Genomic DNA, 14,185 nt, shown 5'->3' with positions numbered 1-14,185 from the left:
CTGGAAAGTTTTTGCAGTGCGTGGCGTTATAGAAATGTGCTCTGCTGTGCTGTGGATGATGAGCCTGTCTCTGGGAGTGTGCTGAGATGATTTAGAATCTGTGACTCATATGTTACTGACCGTGTTGGTTTTTATCCTGCCTAATATTGTTTTGTGTAACGTTTTTGTAATTTTTATTAAAGTACAATTAAAAATCTCTCTCTCTCTCTCTCTCTCTCTCTCTCTCTCTCTCTCGCTCGCTCCCTCTCTCTTTCTCTCTCACTCAGCCCCGGTTCTTCCTGGGGCATACCACCAGGGGGTGCAGCAGCAAGGTTACCATGGCTACATGCACCAAACCAGCATGTCATCCAGCCGATCACTCACCTCCCCCCCACACTCTGCCACTATGGTACGTTCCAAACAGGATGGACTAACATCCACCTCTCCCCTCCACCTCTCCCTCCATCCTTCCTTCATTAGTGAGCGTCCTCTACCACCAGTAGGAGTGAACAGCATCTAGAGTGAATGGGTGACATAGGGCTTACGCACACACACGCACACACACACACACACACACACACACGTACATGAATAAAAACAAAGTTTATGGGGTGTCTAGGTTGCGTAGCAGTCTATTCTGTTGCCCTACCAACACGGGGATCGCCGGTTCGAATCCTCATGTTACCTCCGGCTTGGTCAGGCGTCCCTACAGACACAGTTGGCCGTGTCTGTGGGTGGGGAAGCTGGATGTGGGTATGTGTCCTGGGTCGCTGCACTAGCGCCTCCTCTGGTCGGTCGGTTGGGCGCCTGTTCAGGGGGAGGGGGAACTGGGGGGAATAGCGTGATCCTCCTACGTGCTACATCCCCTGGTGAAACTCCTCACTGTCAGGTGAAAAGAAGTGGTTGGTGACTCCACATGTATGGGAGGAGGCCTGTGTTGGTCTGCAGCCCTCCCGGATCAGCAGAGGGGGTGGAGCAGAGACCGGGACGGCTCAGAAGAGTGGGGTAATTGGCCAGGTACAGTTGGGGAGAAAAAGGGGGGGGGGGTTATGTGACTCTACAACCATCAATCTTCTTTTGTTTTGTTTTTGTTTGTTTTTTGTCTTTTTCCCCTTTTCCTCCCCAACTGTACTTGGCCAATGACGCTACTCTTCTGAGCCAATTACGCCACTCTTCACATCCGGCTTCCCGCCTGCAGACACGGCCAATTGTGTCTGTATAGACACGCGACCAAGCTGGAGATAACACGGGATTCAAACCGTCGACCCCTGTGTTGGTAGGCTACGGAATAGATTGCTCCACTACCCAGACACCCCGACCCAAACATGTCTTGGGGGTCAAAAATGACCCAAAGACAGTCTTAGTACTCTAGTGGTGTACAGCTTTCATAGAAATCTGAACAAAACTACATTTCAGTGTTTCTAATGTTGCAGCCCCTCTAGGACAAGTCATCACATTTCAGGTTGAGAAAAAGTCGTGTAGTCTTTTCTCTGCTGTTAGACTCTGTTGTGGATCATTCTGACTCGTCAGACAACAGAAGGGCTGACACGTTAAAAGTGTGGCCATGGACATTTACATTCAACCAAATGTATCTCACCTTTTTAATAAGACAATAACTAATCCATATGTAGTACAACCAGCCAGACAAGGAAGAGGAAGGCAGGTAGTGTTGAGTTTGAAGAAGTGAAGGTGTTGTGTCTAACCAGCAGATATGACAGAACAAGCTGGTAGAAGACCTTTACCAACAGATAGTACTACATCAATAAGTACAACTCAGGTTTTATTGTTTGTTTCTGACACAGCAGCCTACTGACTCTCATTCACTCTGAATGGAGCTCAGACACCCACCTCACCACCACCTACATAGAGACACACTGGTCTAGTCACACCAGCACCTACATAGAGACACACTGGTCCAGTAACACCAGCACCTACATAGAGACACACTGGTCCAGTAACACCACCACCTACATAGAGACACACTGGTCCAGTAACACCACCACCTACATAGAGACACACTGGTCCAGTAACACCAGCACCTACATAGAGACACACTGGTCCAGTAACACCACCACCTACATAGAGACACACTGGTCCAGTAACACCAGCACCTACATAGAGACACACTGGTCCAGTAACACCACCACCTATATAGGAGACTCACTGGTCCAGCAACACCACCACCTACATGGAGACACACTGGTCCAGTAACACCACCACCTCCATAGAGACACACTGGCCCAGTAACACCACCACCTACATGGAGACACACTGGTCCAGTAACACTAATACCTACATGGAGACACACTGGTCCAGTAACACCACCACCTACATGGAGACACACTGGTCCAGTAACACCACCACCTCCATAGAGACACACTGGCCCAGTAACACCAACACCTCCATAGAGACACACTGGTACAGTAACACCTACACCTACATAGGAGACTCACTGGTCCAGTAACACCAACACCTACATAGAGACACACTGGTCCAGTAACACCAACACCTACATAGGAGACACACTTGTCCAGTAACACCAGCACCTATATACATAGGAGACTCACTTGTCCAGTAACACCAGCACCTATATACATAGGAGACTCACTTGTCCAGTAACACCAGCACATTCAGGACTGTAGCTTTAAAGTGATGTTTCTTTCCCCTGTTTTCCATCTTATTGTGTTTAGTGTGTGTGCTGCAGTCAGCATACCTGTGAACCTGGTTCTGTGTTTTATAAGTCTTTAACTCTGGCCCAGATTGTTAGTGTAGTATAGTTAATAGTGTGCCTTATATTTGTCTGCATTAATCACAGTGTGTGTTTCTTATCCGTCCCCTGTGCAGCGTGTGTACCGTGCACTGTACGACTACGCGGCGCAGGACCATGATGAGGTGTCTTTCCGCGATGGTGATGTCATCATCAACGCTCAGCCCATCGATGAGGGCTGGATGTATGGGACCGTGCAGCGGACTGGCAAGTCCGGCATGTTGCCCGCCAACTATGTCGAGTGTTACAACTAAGAGGAGGAGGAGAAAGAAAGGGGGGGGGGGTGCTCTGTTGCCAATAGAGCAGTTCAGGGATGATGTTTTTTAAAGGTACAATATGTAAGTTTATCCATTCAAACTAACAAATGATACCTACATCGCCACATTAGCAGCCAATTAAATTTGGATCCGTCCAAACTAAGACATTTAATTGGCTGCTCAGGCGTCCATAGGCGTCAATTGCCACTTGATAGCTGCTGTAGGGTTTGAATTCACACCAGGATGAAAAAGATTTTGTAGGAACGTCATTTTTTTAAAACATATAAATGATAAATATATTTTTCCCGGAAAATCAATCCTAGCAAGGAAAAACCATCAGAAGCCATTCGAGGAATCCTGATGGTTTCCATCAGGTATACCAATAGAGACCATTACATACCATCAAAAACCATTACAATTCCATATGGAACCATTAAAACCATCAGAAAATGCTGTAATGTATTTTTTCAATAGGAATACGTTGATTAGTGTTTATATGATTCCTGTGGATGTGTTATTTTTATTTAACTGTTTGTTTAGGCCGGTATACTTACATATTTTACCTTTAAGGTTAACTTAACATCTCCGTCTCTACGGGAACATGAATGGAGCTTTGGTTAAACTCCTGAGATGAGATCTGCAGGCAGCGCAAGCTAAAAAGGTTTGGAAGTGTTTGCAGTTAAAGATTCAAGTTTTTAGCATAAATACCGATGATGTAAGTTAAAACAAATTACATAGTCAGACTAATCTGTAAACAGTGTATCAGTGTGACAGCTATTTTTTCCGATTTTTCTGTTCTATCCGACATAAAATAAATGCTTCTAAATATACTAAATGAAAGTTTAATAATCAGTTTTATTTTAGAGAACAAATCTTGTCAGCTTGTGTCGACTACAAACCTTATTTGAGGTATTTAATGGACAAACCCATTCATGTTTCTCAGACAAAGAAGCAAGGGATGAATCAGAGATGCTAACAAATGCTAACTTACTTCCTGGTTGTCAAACTTAGAACTGGGCCAGGCTGGGTGATGAAACTGGGAGAAATGGGCGGGGAATGGACGAAGGAGTGTCATAGAGATGGGAGGATGACTGGGAGGAAAAAAACCTACCAGCTCAGGAACATTACTTGGCAAAGTATACTAAGGCTAAAGTTAATGTTAAAGTTAATGTGACAATGACAGGAGAGGTAGAGAAAGATGGACAGATTGAGAGAAGGAAGATGGATCAATGGAGAGACTTCCAAGATCCAAGTCACTCCTGCTCCTCACAGACAAGGAACGAAGGAAGAAAGGAGGAAGGGTGTTGACATTTGTCCTCTATCTTTGAGAGATGAGCTGGTGAAAGGAGGGAAGAACAGTGAGGGGGGTGAGGAAGAGTACAGATGTCTATCATTTCTCCTTCATCCTACAGTTCAAACCATTGATCTGCATTCTGAGTTCTCACACACACCAGTTTGATTTTTCACTTGTCAGAAAGAGGAGAGAGAGATGAAATGTCAACCAGTCAACTAAATGGTCTGACCCATTAGCCAAGGGCTAATAGTCATCTGTGGTCGTTACACTAACAAATGCTAACTTGCTTCCTGGTTGTCAAACTTAGAACAGCGCCAGGCTGGGTGATGAAACTGGGAGAGACGGGCAGGGAGTGGAAGGAGGAGTGTCATAGAGATGGAGGGATGAGAGGCAGGATGACTGGGAGGAAAAAAACTACCAGCTCAGGAACATTACTTGGCAAAGTATGCTAAGGCTTAAATTAATGTGAAAGTTAATATGACAATGACAGGAGAGGTAGAGAAGGATGGACAGATTGAGAGAAGAAAGATGGATCGATGGAGAGGCTTCCAAGATCCAAGTCACTCCTGCTCCTCACAAACAAGGAATGAGGAAGAAAGGAGGAAGGGTGTTGACATTTGTCCTCTACCTTTTAGAGATGAGCTGATGAAAGGAGGGAAGAACAGTGAGGGGGGGGGGAGTGCAGAGGTCCATCATTTCTTCTTCATCCTACAGTTCAAACCATTGATCTGCATTCTGACTTCTCACACACACCAGTATATCATGTAACGACCACGGATGACTAGCCCTTGGCTAACGGGTCAGACCCTTTCGTTGACTGGTTAGTACAGTCGCCCCGTGGTCCAGGCTACCCGGGTTAAGTTCCCGGCTGCTGGGGCTCGTCCGGGATGTGTCGGGTTCATCCCTGCCGATGGAGCCCTCACTCTGATGTGCCTTCTCTCCCCCTTGAGATCGTTTACATACATCTCGAAGTTTGCGGCAATGGAGGTCCTTCTCTAGGACCTCTGGCACTTGGCCACCTACTCCCAGCATCTTCATCTAATTTTCAACCCAATGAAGCCATCCATTGTTCTCTAGGAAGCTGGATCCTCCTCTAAGCACTTTTGAATGTGTTGCTGCTTCGTATGCAGGGAGGCAATCCTGAGCTCGTGCTTAGAGGTAGCCTTCTCAGTCTTTTCCTTGGCACAGAAACTCTGGACCTACAGGTAGCCGTCTTCACCGTGGTGTTGGCGCAATTCATTCTTTTTCAGCTGTCTCTCCAGATCCAGCTATCTCTCCAGATCCTGATCTGGGCCTGGCTGGAGAAGATCTCTGCAGAGTCTGACACCTTTTTAAACTCTGTCTACTTCTGAGAGGAGACATTGTTAGAATCCCCAGGCACTGAGTTATCCATCTTCTTCTCATACTCTTTCAGCTTCTGCTTCAACTTTGGAATCTCTTGCTGTTGTTGTTTCTGACAGACCTCCGCATACTGGCCAATGTGGCTGTCTAAACTGACAACATTACTTTTAAGCAAAGACTTTATCTTCTTGGCCCTGTTGGTGCATTTCAGTGTGTTATGGGTGTTGTCATAGGACTTGGATGAGGGGCTGATGTTGGCGATCATGACCGTCCTGTAATTGCCTCCCAAGGAGTCCCTCAGCAGTCGTGTCAGCTTGCTGTCCCTGTATGTTATGTGTGCTTTAATTATGCTTAGGGTCAGCAAGAGCGTTGATGACAGTCCGCAGGACAAGGAGCGAGCGGTTGATGTTTGCTCCCTCTCGCAAGCGTGCCCCTTTGGCATTGGTGGCGCTGGCCCTTTCTGAACCCACTAGGTCAATCAGACTCCTTTTGGCAACACATACATTAGGATTGAGGGTGGCAGATTTGTCCTGCTGTCTCAAGTAAATCTGAAATACAGCATGGGACCGTGAGGATGTAGCGTTCATATGAGTGGGGTGCTGTGTCCTGTTTTGATTGCCGTAATCCAAAGCCTCAAGAATGTGCTCTGCAGATTTGGGCTGATGCAGGGTAAGGCCCTGAACCACTATTCCTTTACAACTGTCTTCTCTTACTGCCAGGGGGCCAGCGTTAGCTAACAGGTCTCTGATCTGCTCATTGTAAACCTTTTGGTAGTACTTTGCTTCAACTTGATGTTTGCCGGTTGGCCTTGAGTTGAGTTGTGCGTGGAGTTGTGAGTTGTGCAAATTTGTAATTTGTGTTATTGGGCTATACAAACAAAATTGACTTGACTTGACTTGACCCTATTGCTTGAAAGAGGGTGCCATTTTTAGTGATGGTGGTGTTTGTTGTTTGATCACTGATGTCCAAGACTTCAAAGGTCATGTTGGGATCGTTGATGTCAGTGGTGGGCTGTAGGGTAAAAGTGGTGTTTTGAACATTATCTGGCATGAACTGGAGTGGGAACACGCCCTCTTCAAAGACATGTGGCTGGGTGGTGTTGGGGCTTTGCAGTGGCAAAGACACAGCCAGATTTCTCCTTATCGGATGCCCTGTACCTTTGGTTGATGGGAGGGAGTGACAGGGCATAACTCTTTTCTTGTGTCTCTCCACACTGCAGGCACTATTTTGGTGGAAGAACAGGCGTGAAAAGGGCAGGATGGGTGCTAAGTCTAAGTGAGGCCCAGAAACTCCTTCCTCACTGGGCTCATGTTGTCCCTCCCTGGTTCTCTCACCTGCCGGAGGCTGTCCCACCCCTCCCTGATCTGCCCAGACCACGCCCCTCTCTCTCAGCACCAGATGTTCCACTTGATGGTTCTCAGTGTCATCTGCTTGTGTGACCGGCCCAGTCCTGTGCAGTGTGCTATAGTGTCGACTGTAGGCAGGCAGCAAGATGTTCACTATTTTCTGTGCGCGCTTGTTCTCTTGGTCCTGGAGTGCAGTGAGCTGGATCATCTGCTTGATATGTTGCTTGAGTGCTACAGTGAGTTAAAGAACCTCTATGTTACTTCTCTCCCCTCCCTCACTGCCGGCTTTGACCAGGTTAGTGGATCCTGGCAGAATGATGAGGAAACCACGATATCGTGAGTGGCTCTTGTTAGATACAGGTTAGTGGATCCCGGCAGTTGTTTAAAGTCTCATGAGTGATGAAGGAACGAGAAATAGAATAGGCCCAAATGAGCTAACGAATGAGCTAACTAAAGGGTCCGACCCATTAGCCAAGGGCTAACGAGTCTAGTCATCCGTGGTTGTTACACTACCCCCCTCCTTCGGGAAGCGCGTCCCCATGCCTCAGCATATCAGCTTCTTCACGCCTCTGGGCGCACACGCTTCCGATGGCCTCACAGTCTCACCATCCCACTTCTGATACCAATGTAGTGAAATCAGGAGGCAGCTGGGAATCGAACCCGAATAGCCACCACGGGTGACTGCGCTAACCAGTCAACTAAAGGGCCCGACCCATTAGCCAAGGGCTAGCGAGTCTAGGCATCTATGGTCGTGAAGGGGGGTGAAGAAACGGAAGAGTGCGGAAGTCCATCATTTCTCCTTCATCCTACAGTTCAAACCATTGATCTGCATTCTGAGTTCTCACACACCAGTTTGCTTTGATTTTTCACTTGTTGGGGAGGGAGGAGAGAGAGAGACAGAGATGAAATGTTGCTTTTGATTTTGGTATCTCACCTTGTTTCTGAACACCAACACTAACCTCTGTCAGTGAACACAGACAGACTTCTGAATACGAACTAACAGCACACTGTGTTTCCAGCGTTTCTTGTGTTTGAGTTTTTTTTCTTTACAGTAAAAGTAAGCATATTCACTTATCTTCTCCGCCTGTCTGCTGAACACTGTGACAGTGTTTGGTTTTTGGATTGTGTTTGAATGAACAGTTGAGTTTTTTTGTAAGTCAGGCCTTGACGTGTGTGTGTGTGTGTGTGTGTGTGGCAGACTCGGTCAGTCTGTCTGCCGGTCTGTGTGAGGAAAACTCGGTCAGTCTGTCTGCCAGTCTGTGTGGGGGAGACTCGGCCAGTCTGTCCGCCAGTCTGTGTGAAGAAGACTCTGTCAGTTTGTCTGCCAGTCTGTGTGGAGAAGACTCTGTCAGTTTGTCTGCCAGTGTGTGTGGGGAAGACTCGGTCAGTCTGTGTGGGGAAGACTCGATCAGTCTGTCTGCCAGTCTGTGTGGGGAAGACCCGGTCAGTCTGTGTGGGGAAGTCTCGATCAGTCTGTGTGAGGAAGTCTCGATCAGTCTGTGTGGGGAAGTCTCAATCAGTCTGTGTGGGGAAGACTCGATCAGTCTGTCTGCCAGTCTGTGTGGGGAAGACCCGGTCAGTCTGTGTGGGGAAGTCTCGATCAGTCTGTGTGGGGAAGTCTCGATCAGTCTGTGTGGGGAAGTCTCGATCAGTCTGTGTGGGGAAGTCTCGATCAGTCTGTGTGAGGAAGTCTCGATCAGTCTGTGTGAGGAAGTCTCGATCAGTCTGTGTGAGGAAGTCTCGATCAGTCTGTATGAGGAAGTCTCGATCAGTCTGTGTGAGGAAGACTCGATCAGTCTGTGTGGGGAAGACTCGATCAGTCTGTGTGGGGAAGACTCGATCAGTCTGTGTAAGGAAGTCTCGATCAGTCTGTGTGGGGAAGACTCGATCAGTCTGTGTGGGGAAGACTCGGTCAGTCTGTGTGGGGAAGACTCGATCAGTCTGTGTGGGGAAGACTCGGTCGGTCTGTGTGGGGAAGACTCGTCAGTCTGTGTGAGGAAGACTCGATCGGTCTGTGTGGGGAAGACTCGATCGGTCTGTGTGAGGAAGACTCGTCAGTCTGTGTGGGGAAGACTCGATCAGTCTGAGGAAGTCTCGATCAGTCTGTGTGGGGAAGACTCGTCAGTCTGTGTGAGGAAGACTCGATCAGTCTGTGTGGGGAAGACTCGTCGGTCTGTGTGAGGAAGACTCGATCGGTCTGTGTGGGGAAGACTCGGTCGGTCTGTCTGCCAGTCTGTGTCTGCAGGTTGTGTTGCTCAGGTTTGTCCCTGGTTTGCTGTGTGGAAACTGACCGCAGCCCCTTTTTGTTTGCAGAAACCCGTAACCGTCATCTGTCAAATGAAATACTTTGTCTATGATTTGTCCTGCAAGTAAAAGAAGAAATCTCACTTTCAGTTTTCTGGTTTTAATTGCCTAACCAGTAGATGCAATAGATGCAGTAGAACATCCGTTACTGAATCATCATGTGTTATCTGGCCTGATTACTGACGAAGCTGTTAGCAAATCCTCGTTTGTCTTTGAGTTTTTTTCTGCTTCTAGTTTTTTAATGTCTGTTATAAAGATGCTTTTTGTGTTTTGTGTGTTATTACAGTTTCTAAGTTTATTTACTTGGCAATTTGTAAATCCATCACTTGATCACTTATCTTATTATGTCCTTTGCCATGTTAGAGTTGCAGTGTGTCACGTCAGAAAAATAAAAACCTTTTTGTCACAGAAGTGTTTTTCTCTTCGTCTCTCTGAGAAACGGGCGGGCTGAGAATCAGAGACAAAGATGGCGGTTCAGTTCCTCAAACCGACTGGACTCGTGGAGCCGTATCCCCCTCAACAAACTGGGCAGAAACTGTCAAGGTGCCCTCGAAAAGGTTCTTCACTTCTCCACTGTTACCCAGTAACCGACAGTACTACACTGTGGTCATACTGGTCAGCTCCCAGTAATCAACAGTACTAAACTGTGGTTGTACTGGTCAGCTCCCAGTAACCAATGGTAGTACACTGTGGTCATACTGGTCCAACCCGGTATCACGCCAAAGTGTGTAATACACCCGCTGGTCCAGCATGTCAGTGTCACGGTTTGCCTTGCTCAGGCGTGAAAAGTACACGCGTGTATGAAGGTGCAGTGCCAGCAGGGGGCGATGATTAAGAGGTGAAGGCAGGTTAGGGTTAGGGTTAAGGTTAAGGTTAGGGTTATGGTTACGGTTAGATTTATTGTTGGGTTAGGGTTAGGGTTAGGTTTAGGGTTGGGTTAGGGTTGGTTTAGGGTTGGGTTAGGTTAGGTTAGGGTTAGGGTTGGTTTAGGGTTAGGGTTATGGTTAGGGTTGGGTTAGGGTTAGGGTTATGGTTGGGTTAGGGTTATGGTTACGTTAGGGTTGGGTTAGGGTTGGTTTAGGGTTAGGGTTATGGTTGGGTTAGGGTTATGGTTACGTTAGGGCTAGGGTTGGGTTAGGGTTAGGGTTGGGTTAGGGTTAGGGTTGGGTTAGGTTAGGTTAGGGTTAGGCAAGGGATTTTGGAAAATGCTGTATGCTCCTTTTCCTCCTTTGGGGAGTTGCTGGCATTAAGTTAATCATCGCCCCCTGCTGGCACTGCACCTTCATACACGCGTGTACTTTTCACGCCTGAGCGAGGAAAACCGTGACACTGACACACTGGACCAGCGTGTATATTACACACTTTGGTGTGATACTGGGCTGACTGGTCAGCTCCCAGTAACCAACAGTACTACACTGTGGTCATACTGGTCAGCTCCCAGTAACCAACAGTAGTAGACTGGTCGTACTGGTCAGCTCCCAGTAACCAACAGTACTACACTGTGGTCGTACTGGTCAGCTCCCAGTAACCAACAGTACTACACTGTGGTCGTACTGGTCAGCTCCCAGTAACTAACAGTAGTAGACTGGTCGTACTGGTCAGCTCCCAGTAACCAACAGTACTACACTGTGGTCGTACTGGTCAGCTCCCAGTAACCAACAGTAGTAGACTGGTCGTACTGGTCAGCTCCCAGTAACCAATAGTAGTAGACTGGTCGTACTGGTCAGCTCCCAGTAACCGACAGTAGTAGACTGGTCGTACTGGTCAGCTGTCTGGTGTGAATGGGGAACACGGTGGTGCTGAAATAAAGGTGGGGGCCGGTTTACATGGGATATAAATAATAATTAAAAAAACATTTTTTACTCAGAACTTTGCTTATTAATGGCCAATATTTTATTCGGAAACGTAATTAAAACAAGGTGAATTTAAGAGGTTAAAATACTGGAATACTGGGAAGTCTTAAGTCTGGGATGGCCCGGCCCGTAAAAAGGCCGATGCTCCCGGACTGGCAGCGACCACGTCAGCGGGACCACGTCAGCGGGACCACCGCCGAGGCGAGCGGTTTTTATATTGCACTTCCAGACTTTAGGATGAAATTGGGGGGGGGGGCAGGTCACGGGGTTAAAATAACGATATATTCTAAATCAACTGACGCCTACAGACATGTTTGACGTCTCACTTGTGCTGATACGTTGAGTTTAAAAAAAGAAAAGGGAGACGTCAGGGTGCCCGTGGCTAAGGGACCGTCTGTAAACTACAGAAGGGGAAATATGAAATGGCCAAATTAAAATATCGACACCGACACACACGAAGCCACGTCACTGCCCTTCATTCAAAGAAAATCAATGGCTGACAGTTTCCTCTCCAGCTTTGGATTGCTACGTTATGAAATGTATAGCAAGGTCCTCAAGTCATTATATCCACCCATCCATCCACCCATCCATCCACCCACCCATCCACCCATCATCCACCCATCCATCCATCCATCCATCCATCCATCCATCCATCATCCAAACCACTTATCCTGCTCTATCCCAGCAGTCATTGGGCCTCAGGCAGGGAGACACCCTGGACAGGCCGCCAGGTCATCACAGGGCCGACCCCCCCCACACCCCCACACACACACTTTCACCTAGGGACAATCAGTACAGCCAGTTCACCTGACCTACGTGTCTTTGGACTGGGGGAGGAAACCAGACCCCCGGGGGAAACCCACGCAGACACGGGGAGAACATGCAGACTCCACACAGAGGATGACCTGGGACGACCCCCAAGGTTGGACTACCCCGGGGCTCGAACCTAGGACCTTCTTGCTGTGAGGTGACTGTGCTAACCACTGCACCACCGGGCCGCCCCAATTCTGTATATTCAGCCCCTAATCAGAAGACATTGGGACGGTATGTCAAATGAACATTAAAGCTGATAGGGGGCGCCCCCCGGTGGCTCACCTGGTAGAGTGGTACCACATAAGGCTGAGCCGTTACCGCAGCGGCCTGGGATCGAATCCGGCCCGGACCCTTTGTTGCATGTCATCCCCTGCCAGACAGCATCCGGATGAAGGCCATGTCACGCAGTGATGCGGCACTGCTGGTCTTCTTCTGGCCCTGACTAAACGGATGGGAGCCTGAAGTGGCCCACATGTACATATAACAGCAAATATGGCCCAAATACGCCAAATCACATGTGGGCCTTTTTTGGCTAAGACGCGGTGCTCTGGGCAACATGTGGTCTGGATGTGACCCTGAAGTGGCCCGTGGGGTAAATGGTGAATATGGCCCAAATATCACACAACAACTACGGGCCACCTTTGCCAAATATGTGGCACACGTTGCTATGGCTTGGTTCTGGCCCAGTTCTGGCAAACAGGAGTGGACCGCCTAAATGCCGTCACCGGACGCGGTATGTGGGCCAGATGAAAGTGTGGAGTGTGGGACGGGTCCGGGCCAGGCAGTTTTGCTGTGTGGGCTCTCTCTCTCCTGCCTTTCCTGTCTCTCTCGACCATCACTGATAAAGGAAGAAAACGCAACACACACACAAAAATATCTTAAAAAAACAAAAACCAAAGCTGAAAACAGGGATTTGTGAATGATCTTTGACCCGCACCGATGCACTGAAAACAATACAACAGCACATCCTTTGATGTTTTACCTCAGGAATTTTATTTTATTTTATTGTTCTCAAAATAAACTCTCATTTCCATTTTGAGTCTTGCAGTTCATTTGAAAAGTCACTGGCACAGTAAAGCATTTATTTCCCAGGTAGTAATGCTGCCATCCCTGTTCCCAAGCCCTGCAAGCCGCTCAGGGACTGTGGCCACAGCAAGCCATGAAGCGGTTCAGGAGTGATCTCCAAGGTAGGATGGAAGTGACTGTCGGAGGGAGAAGGAGTGTGACGTGGGTTGTTCAAGTCAAGAAGCGCATGCTGACAGACGTGTGTGTCTTCGAGTGGCCCCTTAGCAACACAACGAAGTGACGCACAACTCATGGCGCCATCAGCGACCACAATCCATTCTTAGTAACTGTGCCGGTCAATACAGAGCCAGTCTTTGAAGAACGAGGCATCCGCAGATAGAATCAGAGGACAGGGGACAGAGGACAGGGGACAGAGGACAGAGGACAGGGGACGGGACAGATGACAGGTGACAGGGGACAGAGGACAGGGGACGGGACAGAGGACAGGGGACAGAGAACAGAGGACAGGGGACAGGATAGGGGACAGGGGACAGAGGACAGGGGACGGGACAGATGACAGGGGACAGATGACAGGGGACAGAGGACAGGGGACAGGATAGGGGACAGGGGACAGAGGACAGGGGACAGGATAGGGGACAGAGAACAGGGGACGGGACGGGACAGAGGACAGGGGACAGAGGACAGATGACAGGGAACAGAGGACAGGGGACAGAGGACAGGGGACAGAGGACAGGGGAGAGGGAACAGAGGACGGGGGACAGAGGACAGATGACAGGGGACAGAGGACAGGGGACAGATGACAGGACAGGGGACAGATGACAGAGGAAAGAGGACAGAGGACAGGGGACAGAGGACAGAGGACAGAGGACAGGGGGTTAACAGATCATTAGACTAGTTCTCTATCAAATCAAACATCCCAGGATATGAGTGGGCAGTGTTGTTGTGCAGCTGCGTGTAGAGCGTGTTGTCTTTGTACTTCAGCGTGTCATGCTGGACACCCTTTACTTCAGCAACACACGTGGCCGGGCCCCGACACACAAACCCCTCTGCAGAGGACCAGGTCCTGCAGGACCTCCCACGAGACACACTATAGTTCCTCATGGTTCTGAGATAAATACCCTATCATGGAGTTGACGACATCGCTACGCGAGCATTAGGAGACTACTACTCTTACGTCCTGCAAACAGCGCTCACCGTTCATAACA

General features: G+C 48.5%; 1 protein-coding gene and 1 pseudogene across 2 annotated transcripts in view; one reads left to right on the top strand and one right to left on the bottom strand.

The window, feature by feature from the left end:
* Positions 1-4,717, top strand: part of nebl (nebulette) — a 176,476-nt gene extending 171,759 nt beyond the window's left edge. For both annotated transcript variants that reach the window (XM_056299295.1, XM_056299294.1), the window contains 2 exons: positions 267-388; positions 2,824-4,717. In XM_056299295.1, coding sequence (XP_056155270.1) covers positions 267-388; positions 2,824-3,000 — 299 coding nt within the window. In that variant the 3' untranslated portion in view covers positions 3,001-4,717. The remainder of the gene's footprint in view (positions 1-266; positions 389-2,823) is intronic.
* Positions 4,718-4,760: 43 nt separating this feature from the next.
* On the bottom strand, positions 4,761-7,192 carry LOC130129674 (kinesin-like protein KIF18A; annotated as a pseudogene).
* Between the last annotated feature and the right edge of the window lie 6,993 nt (positions 7,193-14,185).

Source organism: Lampris incognitus, chromosome 19 (assembly GCF_029633865.1).
Source record: "Lampris incognitus isolate fLamInc1 chromosome 19, fLamInc1.hap2, whole genome shotgun sequence".
Classification (NCBI taxonomy): domain Eukaryota; kingdom Metazoa; phylum Chordata; class Actinopteri; order Lampriformes; family Lampridae; genus Lampris; species Lampris incognitus.
The sequence above is the reverse complement of the archived record's forward strand: the minus strand, read 5'-3'. Positions and strand labels throughout refer to the sequence as shown.